The sequence below is a fragment of the Oncorhynchus nerka genome, unplaced genomic scaffold (assembly GCF_034236695.1).
Source record: "Oncorhynchus nerka isolate Pitt River unplaced genomic scaffold, Oner_Uvic_2.0 unplaced_scaffold_1125, whole genome shotgun sequence".
In the NCBI taxonomy this organism is placed as follows: Eukaryota; Metazoa; Chordata; class Actinopteri; order Salmoniformes; family Salmonidae; genus Oncorhynchus; species Oncorhynchus nerka.
The window spans coordinates 95,671-115,000 of record NW_027040198.1 but is presented as its reverse complement, the minus strand read 5'-3'; the positions used below and the strand labels follow the sequence as shown (position 1 = coordinate 115,000).

The 19,330-nt window shown below is 45.8% G+C and overlaps 1 protein-coding gene across 2 annotated transcripts in view; it reads right to left on the bottom strand.

The window, feature by feature from the left end:
- Nucleotides 1-19,330, bottom strand: part of LOC135570071 (epsin-2-like) — a 57,307-nt gene that overhangs the window by 33,450 nt on the left and 4,527 nt on the right. For both annotated transcript variants that reach the window (XM_065016136.1, XM_065016135.1), the window contains exons 2-4: nucleotides 15,830-16,400; nucleotides 10,282-10,447; nucleotides 8,177-8,347 (exon numbers count right to left, since the gene is read on the bottom strand). In XM_065016136.1, coding sequence (XP_064872208.1) covers nucleotides 8,177-8,347; nucleotides 10,282-10,447; nucleotides 15,830-16,087 — 595 coding nt within the window. In that variant the 5' untranslated portion in view covers nucleotides 16,088-16,400. The remainder of the gene's footprint in view (nucleotides 1-8,176; nucleotides 8,348-10,281; nucleotides 10,448-15,829; nucleotides 16,401-19,330) is intronic.

Sequence of the window (19,330 nt, the reverse complement as noted above, 5' to 3'; positions counted from 1 at the left end):
TTATAACCTCAGACCATCTACTGATACATTATACTAACCCTGTCTCATAAAGACACTAGACATTATAACCTCAGACCATCTACTGATACATTATACTAACCCTGTCTCATAAAGACACATTATAACCTCAGACCATCTACTGATACATTATACTAACCCTGTCTCATAAAGACACTACATTATAACCTCAGACCATCTACTGATACATTATACTAACCCTGTCTCATAAAGACACTACATTATAACCTCAGACCATCTACTGATACATTATACTAACCCTGTCTCATAAAGACACATTATAACCTCAGACCATCTACTGATACATTATACTAACCCTGTCTCATAAAGACACTATACATTATAACCTCAGACCATCTACTGATACATTATACTAACCCTGTCTCATAAAGACACTAGACATTATAACCTCAGACCATCTACTGATACATTATACTAACCCTCTCATAAAGACACTAGACATTATAACCTCAGACCATCTACTGATACATTATACTAACCCTGTCTCATAAAGACACTATACATTATAACCTCAGACCATCTACTGATACATTATACTAACCCTGTCTCATAAAGACACTACATTATAACCTCAGACCATCTACTGATACATTATACTAACCCTGTCTCATAAAGACACTAGACATTATAACCTCAGACCATCTACTGATACATTATACTAACCCTGTCTCATAAAGACACTAGACATTATAACCTCAGACCATCTACTGATACATTATACTAACCCTGTCTCATAAAGACACATTATAACCTCAGACCATCTACTGATACATTATACTAACCCTGTCTCATAAAGACACATTATAACCTCAGACCATCTACTGATATATTATACTAACCCTGTCTCATAAAGACACTACATTATAACCTCAGACCATCTACTGATACATTATACTAACCCTGTCTCATAAAGACACTACCCATTATAACCTCAGACCATCTACTGATACATTATACTAACCCTGTCTCATAAAGACATTACATTATAACCTCAGACCATCTACTGATACATTATACTAACCCTGTCTCATAAAGACACTACATTATAACCTCAGACCATCTACTGATACATTATACTAACCCTGTCTCATAAAGACACATTATAACCTCAGACCATCTACTGATACATTATACTAACCCTGTCTCATAAAGACACTACATTATAACCTCAGACCATCTACTGATACATTATACTAACCCTGTCCTGTCTCATTAAAGACAGACCATCTACTGATACATTATATAACCTCATAAAGACCATCTCAGACCATCTACTGATACATTATACTAACCCTGTCTCATAAAGACACATTATAACCTCAGACCATCTACTGATACATTATACTAACCCTGTCTCATAAAGACACATTATAACCTCAGACCATCTACTGATACATTATACTAACCCTGTCTCATAAAGACACATTATAACCTCAGACCATCTACTGATACATTATACTAACCCTGTCTCATAAAGACACACATTATAACCTCAGACCATCTACTGATACATTATACTAACCCTGTCTCATAAAGACACTAGACATTATAACCTCAGACCATCTACTGATACATTATACTAACCCTGTCTCATAAAGACACTACATTATAACCTCATACCATCTACTGATACATTATACTAACCCTGTCTCATAAAGACACTAGACATTATAACCTCAGACCATCTACTGATACATTATACTAACCCTGTCTCATAAAGACACTAGACATTATAACCTCAGACCATCTACTGATACATTATACTAACCCTGTCTCATAAAGACACATTATAACCTCAGACCATCTACTGATACATTATACTAACCCTGTCTCATAAAGACACTATACATTATAACCTCAGACCATCTACTGATACATTATACTAACCCTGTCTCATAAAGACACTACATTATAACCTCAGACCATCTACTGATACATTATACTAACCCTGTCTCATAAAGACACATTATAACCTCAGACCATCTACTGATACATTATACTAACCCTGTCTCATAAAGACACATTATAACCTCAGACCATCTACTGATACATTATACTAACCCTGTCTCATAAAGACACTACATTATAACCTCAGACCATCTACTGATACATTATACTAACCCTGTCTCATAAAGACACTACATTATAACCTCAGACCATCTACTGATACATTATACTAACCCTGTCTCATAAAGACACATTATAACCTCAGACCATCTACTGATACATTATACTAACCCTGTCTCATAAAGACACTACATTATAACCTCAGACCATCTACTGATACATTATACTAACCCTGTCTCATAAAGACACATTATAACCTCAGACCATCTACTGATACATTATACTAACCCTGTCTCATAAAGACACTAGACATTATAACCTCAGACCATCTACTGATACATTATACTAACCCTGTCTCATAAAGACACTACATTATAACCTCAGACCATCTACTGATACATTATACTAACCCTGTCTCATAAAGACACTACATTATAACCTCAGACCATCTACTGATACATTATACTAACCCTGTCTCATTATATAAAGACCATCTACTGATACATTATAACCTCAGACCATCTACTGATACATTATACTAACCCTGTCTCATAAAGACACTACATTATAACCTCAGACCATCTACTGATACATTATACTAACCCTGTCTCATAAAGACATTACATTATAACCTCAGACCATCTACTGATACATTATACTAACCCTGTCTCATAAAGACACTACATTATAACCTCAGACCATCTACTGATACATTATACTAACCCTGTCTCATAAAGACACTACATTATAACCTCAGACCATCTACTGATACATTATACTAACCCTGTCTCATAAAGACACATTATAACCTCAGACCATCTACTGATACATTATACTAACCCTGTCTCATAAAGACACTACATTATAACCTCAGACCATCTACTGATACATTATACTAACCCTGTCTCATAAAGACACTACATTATAACCTCAGACCATCTACTGATACATTATACTAACCCTGTCTCATAAAGACACTACATTATAACCTCAGACCATCTACTGATACATTATACTAACCCTGTCTCATAAAGACACTACATTATAACCTCAGACCATCTACTGATACATTATACTAACCCTGTCTCATAAAGACACTACATTATAACCTCAGACCATCTACTGATACATTATACTAACCTGTCTCATAAAGACACTCATTATAAAGACATCTACTGATACATTATATAACCTCAGACCATCTACTGATACATTATACTAACCCTGTCTCTAAAGTCATTATAACCTCAGACCATCTACTGATACATTATACTAACCCTGTCTCATAAAGACACATTATAACCTCAGACCATCTACTGATACATTATACTAACCCTGTCTCATAAAGACACTACATTATAACCTCAGACCATCTACTCAGACCATCTACTGATACATTATACTAACCCTGTCTCATAAAGACACTACATTATAACCTCAGACCATCTACTGATACATTATACTAACCCTGTCTCATAAAGACACTACATTATAACCTCAGACCATCTACTGATACATTATACTAACCCTGTCTCATAAAGACACTACATTATAACCTCAGACCATCTACTGATACATTATACTAACCCTGTCTCATAAAGACACATTATAACCTCAGACCATCTACTGATACATTATACTAACCCTGTCTCATAAAGACACTACATTATAACCTCAGACCATCTACTGATACATTATACTAACCCTGTCTCATAAAGACACATTATAACCTCAGACCATCTACTGATACATTATACTAACCCTGTCTCATAAAGACACTAGACATTATAACCTCAGACCATCTACTGATACATTATACTAACCCTGTCTCATAAAGACACATTATAACCTCAGACCATCTACTGATACATTATACTAACCCTGTCTCATAAAGACACTATACATTATAACCTCAGACCATCTACTGATACATTATACTAACCCTGTCTCATAAAGACACATTATAACCTCAGACCATCTACTGATACATTATACTAACCCTGTCTCTCATCAGAAACTGATACATTATACTAACCCTGTCTCATTACATTATAACCTCAGACCATCTACTGATACATTATACTAACCCTGTCTCATAAAGACACTACATTATAACCTCAGACCATCTACTGATACATTATACTAACCCTGTCTCATAAAGACACTACATTATAACCTCAGACCATCTACTGATACATTATACTAACCCTGTCTCATAAAGACACTACATTATAACCTCAGACCATCTACTGATACATTATACTAACCCTGTCTCATAAAGACACATTATAACCTCAGACCATCTACTGATACATTATACTAACCCTGTCTCATAAAGACACTACATTATAACCTCAGACCATCTACTGATACATTATACTAACCCTGTCTCATAAAGACACATTATAACCTCAGACCATCTACTGATACATTATACTAACCCTGTCTCATAAAGACACTACATTATAACCTCAGACCATCTACTGATACATTATACTAACCCTGTCTCATAAAGACACTAGACATTATAACCTCAGACCATCTACTGATATATTATACTAACCCTGTCTCATAAAGACACATTATAACCTCAGACCATCTACTGATATATTATACTAACCCTGTCTCATAAAGACACTACATTATAACCTCAGACCATCTACTGATACATTATACTAACCCTCTCATAAAGACACTACATTATAACCTCAGACCATCTACTGATACATTATACTAACCCTGTCTCATAAAGACACATTATAACCTCAGACCATCTACTGATACATTATACTAACCCTGTCTCATAAAGACACATTATAACCTCAGACCATCTACTGATATATTATACTAACCCTGTCTCATAAAGACACATTATAACCTCAGACCATCTACTGATATATTATACTAACCCTGTCTCATAAAGACACTACATTATAACCTCAGACCATCTACTGATACATTATACTAACCCTGTCTCATAAAGACACATTATAACCTCAGACCATCTACTGATACATTATACTAACCCTGTCTCATAAAGACACATTATAACCTCAGACCATCTACTGATATATTATACTAACCCGGTCTCATAAAGACACTACATTATAACCTCAGACCATCTACTGATACATTATACTAACCCTGTCTCATAAAGACACTAGACATTATAACCTCAGACCATCTACTGATATATTATACTAACCCTGTCTCATAAAGACACATTATAACCTCAGACCATCTACTGATACATTATACTAACCCCCATTATAAAGACACATTATACTAATTATAACCATTATAACAGACCATCTACTGATACATTATACTAACCCTGTCTCATAAAGACACATTATAACCTCAGACCATCTACTGATACATTATACTAACCCTGTCTCATAAAGACACATTATAACCTCAGACCATCTACTGATACATTATACTAACCCTGTCTCATAAAGACACTACATTATAACCTCAGACCATCTACTGATACATTATACTAACCCTGTCTCATAAAGACACATTATAACCTCAGACCATCTACTGATACATTATACTAACCCTGTCTCATAAAGACACATTATAACCTCAGACCATCTACTGATACATTATACTAACCCTGTCTCATAAAGACACTATACATTATAACCTCAGACCATCTACTGATACATTATACTAACCCTCTCATAAAGACACTACATTATAACCTCAGACCATCTACTGATACATTATACTAACCCTGTCTCATAAAGACACTAGACATTATAACCTCAGACCATCTACTGATACATTATACTAACCCTGTCTCATAAAGACACTACATTATAACCTCAGACCATCTACTGATATATTATACTAACCCTGTCTCATAAAGACACATTATAACCTCAGACCATCTACTGATACATTATACTAACCCTGTCTCATAAAGACACATTATAACCTCAGACCATCTACTGATACATTATACTAACCCTGTCTCATAAAGACATTACATTATAACCTCAGACCATCTACTGATACATTATACTAACCCTGTCTCATAAAGACACTACATTATAACCTCAGACCATCTACTGATACATTATACTAACCCTCTCATAAAGACACTACATTATAACCTCAGACCATCTACTGATACATTATACTAACCCTGTCTCATAAAGACACATTATAACCTCAGACCATCTACTGATACATTATACTAACCCTCTCATAGACATTGCATTATAACCTCATTATATTACCCCTAAGGAGAGGGAGAGACCAATGAGACGCCAGAGAAGAACCTTCCACTGTCTGGAATCTCAAAAATGTTCCATGGCAACACCCTTCAGCCCCGCTCTCATTGGCCAGTGCCTGTCCAGCCTCGTTTCTATTGGCTGATCTCTGCTTCCTTCAGAGGAGGACGATGATGATTCAGCTGCTACAGTTTCCACCACATGTATCACTCACACACACACACACACACACACACACACACACACACACACACACGGAGGTGAGACCTTGGAGCTCCACTGCTGTGACCTAAATGTTAGAGGTCAGAGGTGACTGGGGCCAGAGAGAGAGGAACTGTTGTTTCTTCTCTCTCCACGTGAAGGAGGGATAAACTCGGAGCTCTCCAGAGAAGAAGAACAGACTCCAGTCACGTGAAGGAGGGAACAGACTCCAGTCACGTGAAGGAGGGAACAGACTCCAGTCACGTGAAGGAGGGAACAGACTCCAGTCACGTGAAGGAGGGAACAGACTCCAGTCACGTGAAGGAGGGAACAGACTCCAGTCACGTGAAGGAGGGAACAGACTCCAGTCACGTGAAGGAGGGAACAGACTCCAGTCACGTGAAGGAGGGAACAGACTCCAGTCACGTGAAGGAGGGAACAGACTCCAGTCACGTGAAGGAGGGAACAGACTCCAGTCACGTGAAGGAGGGAACAGACTCCAGTCGCGTGGAGGAGGGAACAGACTCCAGTCGCGTGGAGGAGGGAACAGACTCCAGTCGCGTGAAGGAGGGAACAGACTCCAGTCGCGTGAAGGAGGGAACAGACTCCAGTCGCGTGAAGGAGGGAACAGACTCCAGTCGCGTGAAGGAGGGAACAGACTCCAGTCGCGTGAAGGAGGGAACAGACTCCAGTCGCGTGAAGGAGGGAACAGACTCCAGTCGCGTGAAGGAGGGAACAGACTCCAGTCGCGTGAAGGAGGGAACAGACTCCAGTCGCGTGAAGGAGGGAACAGACTCCAGTCGCGTGAAGGAGGGAACAGACTCCAGTCGCGTGAAGGAGGGAACAGACTCCAGTCGCGTGAAGGAGGGAACAGACTCCAGTCGCGTGAAGGAGGGAACAGACTCCAGTCGCGTGAAGGAGGGAACAGACTCCAGTCGCGTGAAGGAGGGAACAGACTCCTGTGACGTGAAGGAGGGAACAGACTCCAGTCACGTGAAGGAGGGAACAGACTCCAGTCACGTGAAGGAGGGGAACAGACTCCAGTCACGTGAAGGAGAGAAGGGGAACAGACTCCAGAACGGGAACATGGGTGTCTCCCCTCTGCCCAGAGCGGCTAAATGTCCCTTCCTTATGTTATAAAACACACTTTAACAAGACAATTATAATTCTTTGTGTTCTGAATGGTTCAGTAGGATCTATCTCCAACATGTCATTAACATGCTACCCCCTGTGCAACCTAAAACCATCCCATAATAAGCACCGAGCTCTGTTGACAGAGAGGTGGCACTAAGTCGGCCTTTTTTGGGGCGGGGTTACGTGTTGTGGTCTTAGTCTGAAAAGTTGTTTCCGAAGGTCCCTAAAAGCTAACGTGAAACGAGCTGAAAGGTAAAAGGAGGAGTTTTGATTGGACGGTAGAAGAAAGATCAAACCTCCAACACAATCTTAAACCCTTAGTGTCTAAGCCTGTGTGTGTGTGTGTGTGTGTGTGTGTGTGTGTGTGTGTGTGTAACATAGATCTACTCACAGCCGTGGTACGATGCAGGTGACCCCCCTTAGTGTCTAAGCCAGTGTGTGTGTGTGTGTGTGTGTGTGTGTGTGTGTGTGTGTGACACAGATCTACTCACAGCCGTGGTACGATGCAGGTGACCCCTCTGACTTGCCGTACTCCTCGCTGTAGGAGGTCGACAGGTTGGGTTGAGACGAACCTCGGCCAAAACCCTGACCCGGTGTCACCGCCCCTGTAGTGGTGACCTGAGCCATCCTCTCCTTCGTCTTCAGAGCCTGGGAACGCTCACCTGGACAGGAACACCATCATCATCATCATCATCATCATCATTAACCTCACCTGGGCAGACCTAGTGGTCCATGACAGACAGTACGTTACTCCAGACAGACAGTACATTACTCCAGACAGACAGTACATTACTAGACAGACCTAGTGGTCTATGACAGACAGTACACGACTCCAGACAGACAGTACATTACCCCAGACAGACAGTACATGACTCCAGACAGACAGTACATTACTCCAGACAGACAGACAGTACATGACTCCAGACAGACAGTACATTACTCCAGACAGACAGTACATTACTCAGACAGACAGACAGTACATGACTCCAGACAGACAGTACATCACTACAGACAGACAGTGCATTACTCCAGACAGACAGACAGTACATGACTCCAGACAGACAGTACATTACTCCAGACAGACAGACAGTACATGACTCCAGACAGACAGACAGTACATGACTCCAGACAGACAGTACATCACTACAGACAGACAGTGCATTACTCCAGACAGACAGTACATGACCCCAGACAGACAGTACATCACTACAGATAGACAGACAGTACATTACTCCAGACAGACCTAGTGGTCTATGACAGACAGTACATTACTCCAGGCAGACAGTACATTACTCCAGACAGACAGTACATTACTACAGACAGACAGTACATTACTACAGACAGACAGCCCTAGTGCCAGACAGGACCACCACCTCCCTCTTCCTCCTCCTCACCTTTCAGTCTCTCCTCATCTTTCAACAGGACCACCACCTCCCTCTTCCTCACCTTTCAGTCTCATCTTTCAGCAGGACCACCTCCCCCCTCCTCCTCACCTTTCAGTCTCATCTTTCAGCAGGACCACCACCTCCCTCCTCCTCACCTTTCAGTCTCTCCTCATCTTTCAGCAGGACCACCACCTCCCTCTTCCTCACCTTTCAGTCTCATCTTTCAGCAGGACCACCACCACCTCCCACCTCCTCACCTTTCAGTCTCATCTTTCAGCAGGACCACCACCTCCCTCTTCCTCCTCCTCACCTTTCAGTCTCTCCTCATCTTTCAGCAGGACCACCACCTCCCTCTTCCTCCTCCTCACCTTTCAGTCTCTCCTCATCTTTCAGCAGGACCACCACCTCCCTCTTCCTCCTCCTCACCTTTCAGTCTCTCCTCATCTTTCAGCAGGACCACCACCTCCCTCTTCCTCCTCCTCACCTTTCAGTCTCTCCTCATCTTTCAACAGTACCACCACCTCCCTCTTCCTCCTCCTCACCTTTCAGTCTCTCCTCATCTTTCAGCAGGACCACCACCTCCCTCTTCCTCACCTTTCAGTCTCATCTTTCAGCAGGACCACCACCTCCCTCTTCCTCCTCCTCACCTTTCAGTCTCTCCTCATCTTTCAGCAGGACCACCACCTCCCTCCTGTCTCTCCTCATCTTTCAGCAGGACCACCACCTCCCTCCTCCTCACCTTTCAGTCTCTCCTCATCTTTCAGCAGGACCACCACCTCCCTCCTCCTCCTCACCTTTCAGTCTCTCCTCATCTTTCAGCAGGACCACCACCTCCCTCTTCCTCCTCACCTTTCAGTCTCTCCTCACCTTTCAGCAGGACCACCACCTCCCTCTTCCTCACCTTTCAGTCTCATCTTTCAGCAGGACCACCACCTCCCTCTTCCTCCTCCTCACCTTTCAGTCTCTCCTCATCTTTCAGCAGGACCACCACCTCCCTCCTGTCTCTCCTCATCTTTCAGCAGGACCACCACCTCCCTCCTCCTCCTCACCTTTCAGTCTCTCCTCATCTTTCAGCAGGACCACCACCTCCCTCCTCCTCCTCACCTTTCAGTCTCTCCTCATCTTTCAGCAGGACCACCACCTCCCTCCTCCTCACCTTTCAGTCTCTCCTCATCTTTCAGCAGGACCACCACCACCCTCTTCCTCCTCACCTTTCAGTCTCTCCTCATCTTTCAGCAGGACCACCAGCTGTTTGCTCTTCTCTCTGACGTTGATTCCCTGGTCTTTTCCGTCTCTGTCTATGTACTGAAAGTCCTTCAGAGTCTGGATGGCGAAGATGTTCTCTTTACACTGTAGAGCCACGCGCTCTGACCCCGTCTGGAAAACACACACACACACACACACACACACAACATATTAACACTGCAGAGCCACGCGCTCTGACCCAGTCTGGAAAACACACACACACACACACACACACACACACACACAACATATTAACACTGCAGAGCCACGCGCTCTGACCCAGTCTGGAAAACACACACACACACACACACACACACATTAACACTGTAGAGCCACGCGCTCTGACCCCGTCTGGAAAACACACACACACACACACACACACACAACATATTAACACTGCAGAGCCACGCGCTCTGACCCAGTCTGGAAAACACACACACACACACACACACACACACACACACAACATATTAACACTGCAGAGCCACGCGCTCTGACCCAGTCTGGAAAACACACACACACACACACACACACACATTAACACTGTAGAGCCACGCGCTCTGACCCAGTCTGGAAAACACACACACAACATATTAACACTGCAGAGCCACGCGCTCTGACCCAGTCTGGAAAACACACACACACACACACACACACACAACATATTAACACTGCAGAGCCACGCGCTCTGACCCCGTCTGGAAAACACACACACACACACACACACAACATATTAACACTGCAGAGCCACGCGCTCTGACCCAGTCTGGAAAACACACACACACACACACACACACACACACACACAACATATTAACACTGCAGAGCCACGCGCTCTGACCCCGTCTGGAAACACACACACACACACACACACACAACATATTAACACTGCAGAGCCACGCGCTCTGACCCAGTCTGGAAAACACACACACAACATATTAACAAATTAACACTGCAGGAGCCTCCCAGGTGGCGCAGTGGTCTAAGGCCACCAGACTCTGGGTTCGAGCCCAGGCACTTTCGCAGCCGGCCGCGATTGGGAGGCCGGAAGCCAGCGTCGTCCGGGTTACGGGAAGGCTTGGGATATCCTCGTCTCATAGCAACTCCTGGTGCAGTGCGCGCTAAGCAGGTCGCCAGGTGCACGGTTCTACAGCTGCACCATCGAGAGCATCCTGACCGGTTGCATCACCGCCTGGTACGGCAACTGCTCGGCATCTGACCGTAAGGCGCTACAGAGGCGAACGGCCCATCCAGTCAGCGTTTCACAGTTCAAGTCTTGTTTTATTATTATTATTATATTATGTTGTTGTTGTTGTTGTTGTTGTTGTTGTTATTATTATTATTATTATTACGTGTCTCTATTATTACTACTGGTATCAGGGGTGTGGCGTTACCTTAATCAGGTAGTCGAGCAGCGTCAGCGCCTTGTATACCTGTCTCTATTATTACTGGTATCAGGGGTGTGGCGTTACCTTAATCAGGTAGTCGAGCAGCGTCAGCGCCTTGTATACCTGTCTCTATTATTACTGGTATCAGGGGTGTGGCGTTACCTTAATCAGGTAGTCGAGCAGCGCCTTGTATACGTGTCTCTATTATTACTGGTATCAGGGGTGTGGCGTTACCTTAATCAGGTAGTCGAGCAGCGCCTTGTATACGTGTCTCTATTATTACTGGTATCAGGGGTGTGGCGTTACCTTAATCAGGTAGTCGAGCAGCGTCAGCGCCTTGTATACCTGTCTCTATTATTACTGGTATCAGGGGTGTGGCGTTACCTTAATCAGGTAGTCGAGCAGCGCCTTGTATACGTGTCTCTATTATTACTGGTATCAGGGTGTGGCGTTACCTTAATCAGGTAGTCGAGCAGCGTCAGCGCCTTGTATACCTGTCTCTATTATTACTGGTATCAGGGGTGTGGCGTTACCTTAATCAGGTAGTCGAGCAGCGCCTTGTATACCTGTCTCTATTATTACTGGTATCAGGGGTGTGGCGTTACCTTAATCAGGTAGTCGAGCAGCGCCTTGTATACCTGTCTCTATTATTACTGGTATCAGGGGTGTGGCGTTACCTTAATCAGGTAGTCGAGCAGCGCCTTGTATACCTGTCTCTATTATTACTGGTATCAGGGGTGTGGCGTTACCTTAATCAGGTAGTCGAGCAGCGCCTTGTATACCTGTCTCTATTATTACTGGTATCAGGGGTGTGGCGTTACCTTAATCAGGTAGTCGAGCAGCGCCTTGTATACCTGTCTCTATTATTACTGGTATCAGGGGTGTGGCGTTACCTTAATCAGGTAGTCGAGCAGCGTCAGCGCCTTGTATACCTGTCTCTGTTATTACTGGTATCAGGGGTGTGGCGTTACCTTAATCAGGTAGTCGAGCAGCGCCTTGTATACCTGTCTCTATTATTACTGGTATCAGGGGTGTGGCGTTACCTTAATCAGGTAGTCGAGCAGCGTCAGCGCCTTGTATACCTGTCTCTATTATTACTGGTATCAGGGTGTGGCGTTACCTTAATCAGGTAGTCGAGCAGCGCCTTGTATACCTGTCTCTATTACTACTGGTATCAGGGGTGTGGCGTTACCTTAATCAGGTAGTCGAGCAGCGCCTTGTATACCTGTCTCTATTATTACTGGTATCAGGGGTGTGGCGTTACCTTAATCAGGTAGTCGAGCAGCGCCTTGTATACCTGTCTCTATTATTACTGGTATCAGGGGTGTGGCGTTACCTTAATCAGGTAGTCGAGCAGCGCCTTGTATACCTGTCTCTATTATTACTGGTATCAGGGGTGTGGCGTTACCTTAATCAGGTAGTCGAGCAGCGTCAGCGCCTTGTATACCTGTCTCTATTATTACTGGTATCAGGGGTGTGGCGTTACCTTAATCAGGTAGTCGAGCAGCGCCTTGTATACCTGTCTCTATTATTACTGGTATCAGGGGTGTGGCGTTACCTTAATCAGGTAGTCGAGCAGCGCCTTGTATACCTGTCTCTATTATTACTGGTATCAGGGGTGTGGCGTTACCTTAATCAGGTAGTCGAGCAGCGCCTTGTATACCTGTCTCTATTATTACTGGTATCAGGGGTGTGGCGTTACCTTAATCAGGTAGTCGAGCAGCGCCTTGTATACCTGTCTCTATTATTACTGGTATCAGGGGTGTGGCGTTACCTTAATCAGGTAGTCGAGCAGCGCCTTGTATACCTGTCTCTATTATTACTGGTATCAGGGGTGTGGCGTTACCTTAATCAGGTAGTCGAGCAGCGCCTTGTATACCTGTCTCTATTATTACTGGTATCAGGGGTGTGGCGTTACCTTAATCAGGTAGTCGAGCAGCGTCAGCGCCTTGTATACCTGTCTCTGTTATTACTGGTATCAGGGGTGTGGCGTTACCTTAATCAGGTAGTCGAGCAGCGCCTTGTATACCTGTCTCTATTATTACTGGTATCAGGGGTGTGGCGTTACCTTAATCAGGTAGTCGAGCAGCGTCAGCGCCTTGTATACCTGTCTCTATTATTACTGGTATCAGGGGTGTGGCGTTACCTTAATCAGGTAGTCGAGCAGCGCCTTGTATACCTGTCTCTATTATTACTGGTATCAGGGGTGTGGCGTTACCTTAATCAGGTAGTCGAGCAGCGCCTTGTATACCTGTCTCTATTATTACTGGTATCAGGGGTGTGGCGTTACCTTAATCAGGTAGTCGAGCAGCGTCAGCGCCTTGTATACGTGTCTCTATTACTACTGGTATCAGGGGTGTGGCGTTACCTTAATCAGGTAGTCGAGCAGCGCCTTGTATACCTGTCTCTATTATTACTGGTATCAGGGGTGTGGCGTTACCTTAATCAGGTAGTCGAGCAGCGCCTTGTATACCTGTCTCTATTATTACTGGTATCAGGGGTGTGGCGTTACCTTAATCAGGTAGTCGAGCAGCGTCAGCGCCTTGTATACCTGTCTCTATTATTACTGGTATCAGGGGTGTGGCGTTACCTTAATCAGGTAGTCGAGCAGCGCCTTGTATACCTGTCTCTATTATTACTGGTATCAGGGGTGTGGCGTTACCTTAATCAGGTAGTCGAGCAGCGCCTTGTATACCTGTCTCTATTATTACTGGTATCAGGGGTGTGGCGTTACCTTAATCAGGTAGTCGAGCAGCGCCTTGTATACCTGTCTCTATTATTACTGGTATCAGGGGTGTGGCGTTACCTTAATCAGGTAGTCGAGCAGCGCCTTGTATACCTGTCTCTATTATTACTGGTATCAGGGGTGTGGCGTTACCTTAATCAGGTAGTCGAGCAGCGCCTTGTATACCTGTCTCTATTATTACTGGTATCAGGGGTGTGGCGTTACCTTAATCAGGTAGTCGAGCAGCGTCAGCGCCTTGTATACCTGTCTCTGTTATTACTGGTATCAGGGGTGTGGCGTTACCTTAATCAGGTAGTCGAGCAGCGCCTTGTATACCTGTCTCTATTATTACTGGTATCAGGGGTGTGGCGTTACCTTAATCAGGTAGTCGAGCAGCGTCAGCGCCTTGTATACCTGTCTCTATTATTACTGGTATCAGGGGTGTGGCGTTACCTTAATCAGGTAGTCGAGCAGCGCCTTGTATACCTGTCTCTATTATTACTGGTATCAGGGGTGTGGCGTTACCTTAATCAGGTAGTCGAGCAGCGCCTTGTATACCTGTCTCTATTATTACTGGTATCAGGGGTGTGGCGTTACCTTAATCAGGTAGTCGAGCAGCGTCAGCGCCTTGTATACGTGTCTCTATTACTACTGGTATCAGGGGTGTGGCGTTACCTTAATCAGGTAGTCGAGCAGCGCCTTGTATACCTGTCTCTATTATTACTGGTATCAGGGGTGTGGCGTTACCTTAATCAGGTAGTCGAGCAGCGCCTTGTATACCTGTCTCTATTATTACTGGTATCAGGGGTGTGGCGTTACCTTAATCAGGTAGTCGAGCAGCGCCTTGTATACCTGTCTCTATTACTACTGGTATCAGGGGTGTGGCGTTACCTTAATCAGGTAGTCGAGCAGCGCCTTGTATACCTGTCTCTATTATTACTGGTATCAGGGGTGTGGCGTTACCTTAATCAGGTAGTCGAGCAGCGCCTTGTATACCTGTCTCTATTATTACTGGTATCAGGGGTGTGGCGTTACCTTAATCAGGTAGTCGAGCAGCGCCTTGTATACCTGTCTCTATTATTACTGGTATCAGGGGTGTGGCGTTACCTTAATCAGGTAGTCGAGCAGCGTCAGCGCCTTGTATACCTGTCTCTATTATTACTGGTATCAGGGGTGTGGCGTTACCTTAATCAGGTAGTCGAGCAGCGCCTTGTATACCTGTCTCTATTATTACTGGTATCAGGGGTGTGGCGTTACCTTAATCAGGTAGTCGAGCAGCGCCTTGTATACCTGTCTCTATTATTACTGGTATCAGGGGTGTGGCGTTACCTTAATCAGGTAGTCGAGCAGCGCCTTGTATACCTGTCTCTATTATTACTGGTATCAGGGGTGTGGCGTTACCTTAATCAGGTAGTCGAGCAGCGTCAGCGCCTTGTACACGTGTCTCCAGTTCTTCCCGTGGTCGTTGAGGCGCCTCCAGATCATACTCATGATCTCACTGAACGCCACGACGTTGTAGGTCAGGTCGGCCACCTCTGACATCAGAGAGGACGAGGGGCCCCAGGGGTCGTTGGAGGTGGACTCTCGGACCTTCTTCTCCGCGTCGGAGTAGTTGTTCACCATGTTCTTCACAGAACGTCTGATCGTGGAGCTCGGCATAGTGGTGGTGGTCACACACACACGCGCGCGCGCTACCACGACTGGGACACACAGTCAAGAGTGTGTGTGTGTGTGTGGGGGGGGGGGGGAGAGTTTGTGTGTCTGAATCCGTTCTCGCTGCACCGGCAGCGTTGTGTGTGTCACCGTGTCACTGAGTGTGTGTGTGTGTTGTCACCGAGTGTGTGTGTGTATGTGTGTGTGTTCAGGGTGCCTCCGCGGGCCAGGAGTGTGTTCCACAGTCCTCACAGACAACAGCCTGTTAGAACCATCTCCACACACACAGAGCTGGACACACACACAGCCACGCCTTCACCTGAGGAGAGAGAGAGAGAGGGGGGTTAGTATTGTGAGAGAAGGGGCACAGACAGAGAGAAAGAGACAAGAGAGAGACAGAAGGGGCCTCATATCAATTTAAGGGCCCAGAAATGTGACTCCTGTGGAGACCTCAAACCTCCCTCTTCACCCTGCCTCCCCCCTCCCCCAAACCTCCCTCATCACCCTGCCTCCTCCCAAGCCTCCCCCCAAACCTCCCTCCTCACCCTGCCTCCCCCCTCCTGCCAACCCTCCCTCCTCACCCTGCCTCCCCCTCCCCCAACCCTCCCTCCTCACCCTGCCTCCCCCAAACCTCCCTCCTCACCCTGCCTCCCCCTCCACCAAATCTCCCTCACCCTGCCTCCCCCAACCCTCCCTCCTCACCCTGCCTCCCCCTCCTGCCAACCCTCTCTCCTCACCCTGCCTCCCCCAAACCTCCCTCCTCACCCTGCCTCCCCCAAACCTCCCTCCTCACCCTGCCTCCCCCTCCTCACCCTGCCTCCCCCTCCTGCCAAACCTCCCTCACCCTGCCTCCCCCAAACCTCCCTCATCACCCTGCCTCCCCCTCCTGCCAAACCTCCCTCATCACCCTGCCTCCCCCAAACCTCCCTCCTCACCCTGCCTCCCCCTCCTGCCAAACCTCCATCCTCACCCTGCCTCCCCCAAACCTCCCTCCTCACCCTGCCTCCCCCTCCTGCCAACCCTCTCTCCTCACCCTGCCTCCCTCCAAACCTCCCTCCTCACCCTGCCTTCCCCCCTCCTGCCAAACCTCCCTCCTCACCCTGCCTCCCACCTCCTGCCAAACCTCCCTCCTCACCCTGCCTCCCACCTCCTGCCACTATGAATACAGCACTGACCTAATGACATCTGCTGCTTTAAAATCACTTATTCACACACACGACTAGAGGAAGAGCCCCCGTCTGTCTCCCGGAACAACCCCCCACTCCTCACCCCCAGCCCAGGAGGACTGCACAGACAGGGTCTGTCAGAGCACAGGGACAGAGAGATGGTCTGGGCCTAAACCAACACTCGACACTATGGAACACAAGGCTTTTACTATCTCATCCTTGGAATATACAAGGTCAGAGGTCATCTGCCTTTGGCTTAAAGAGCAAGAACCCAGACTTCGCCAAAGAAATCAGAAATACAGACATTGTCATCCTACAAGAAACCTGGTATAGAGGAGACAGACCCACTGGTTGTCCTCTAGGGTACAGAGAGCTGGTAGTCCCATCCACTACACTACCAGGTGGGTGGTATAGAGGAGACGGACCCACTGGTTGTCCTCTAGGTTACAGAGAGCTGGTAGTCCCATCCACCACACTACCAGGTGGGTGGTATAGAGGAGATGGACCCACTGGTTGTCCTCTAGGTTACAGAGAGCTGGTCGTCCCATCCACCACACTACCAGGTGGGTGGTATAGCGTGATGCTAACCACTCTGAGCTGTAAAACACTATGTAGCAGCTAGCCTAGCGTGATGCTAACCACTCTGAGCTGTAAAACACTATGTAGCAGCTAGCCTGGCTAGCCTAGCATGATGCCAACCACTCTGAGCTGTAAAACACTATGTAGCAGCTAGCCTGGCTAGCCTAGCGTGATGCTAACCACTCTGAGCTGTAAAACACTATGTAGCAGCTAGCCTGGCTAGCCTAGCGTGATGTAAGTCGCTCTGGATAAGAGCGTCTGCTAAATGACTTAAATGTTAAATGTAAATGTAGCAGCTAGCCTGGCTAGCCTAGCGTGATGCTAACCACTCTGAGCTGTAAAACACTATGTAGCAGCTAGCCTGGCTAGCCTAGCATGATGCCAACCACTCTGAGCTGTAAAACACTATGTAGCAGCTAGCCTGGCTAGCCTAGCGTGATGCCAACCACTCTGAGCTGTAAAACACTATGTAGCAGCTAGCCTGGCTAGCCTAGCGTGATGCTAACCACTCTGAGCTGTAAAACACTATGTAGCAGCTAGCCTGGCTAGCCTAGCGTGATGCCAACCACTCTGAGCTGTAAAACACTATGTAGCAGCTAGCCTGGCTAGCCTAGCGTGATGCTAACCACTCTGAGCTGTAAAACACTATGTAGCAGCTAGCCTGGCTAGCCTAGCGTGATGCCAACCACTCTGAGCTGTAAAACACTATGTAGCAGCTAGCCTGGCTAGCCTAGCGTGATGCTAACCACTCTGAGCTGTAAAACACTATGTAGCAGCTAGCCTAGCGTGATGCTAACCACTCTGGGCTGTAAAACACTATGTAGCAGCTAGCCTAGCGTGATGCTAACAAATCTGAGCTGTAAAACACTATGTAGCAGCTAGCCTAGCGTGATGCTAACCACTCTGAGCTGTAAAACACTATGTAGCAGCTAGCCTAGCGTGATGCTAACCACTCTGGGCTACAAAACACACTATAAAAAAAATGGTATCCTCGAGTTCATCTGACTGGGGAAGTAGACAACGGGCCTCATTGCCAAAAACCCCTGGAATATCCCTTTATTGATACACCGGGCTGACAACACAATAGGTATTTCTCTGTGTGTGTGTGTGTGTGTGTGTGTGTGTGTAGACAAGCAAATCCAACCGGTTCTTTCACCCTTCTAGAAGAACCGGACTGTTGGAATCTAGAATGTTTTCAGAAGCAGTAAACTGGGACATGTTCACAGACAGAGAGTTCCTCATCACCCTGCCTCCCCCCTCCCCCAAACCTCCCTCCTCACCCTGCCTCCCCCTCCTCACCCTGCCTCCCCCAAACCTCCCCCTCCCCATCTACCATTCACATAAGCAACGCAAAGAAATCTTCAACCGCTGATTTATCAACTGGGCTCAGTGAGCTCCTGCCCAAGTCAAGAACTGCTTATCAAATCAATTTATATATATATATATAAATCAAATCAAATGTATTTATATGAAGCCCTTTGTACATCAGCTGATATCTCAAAGT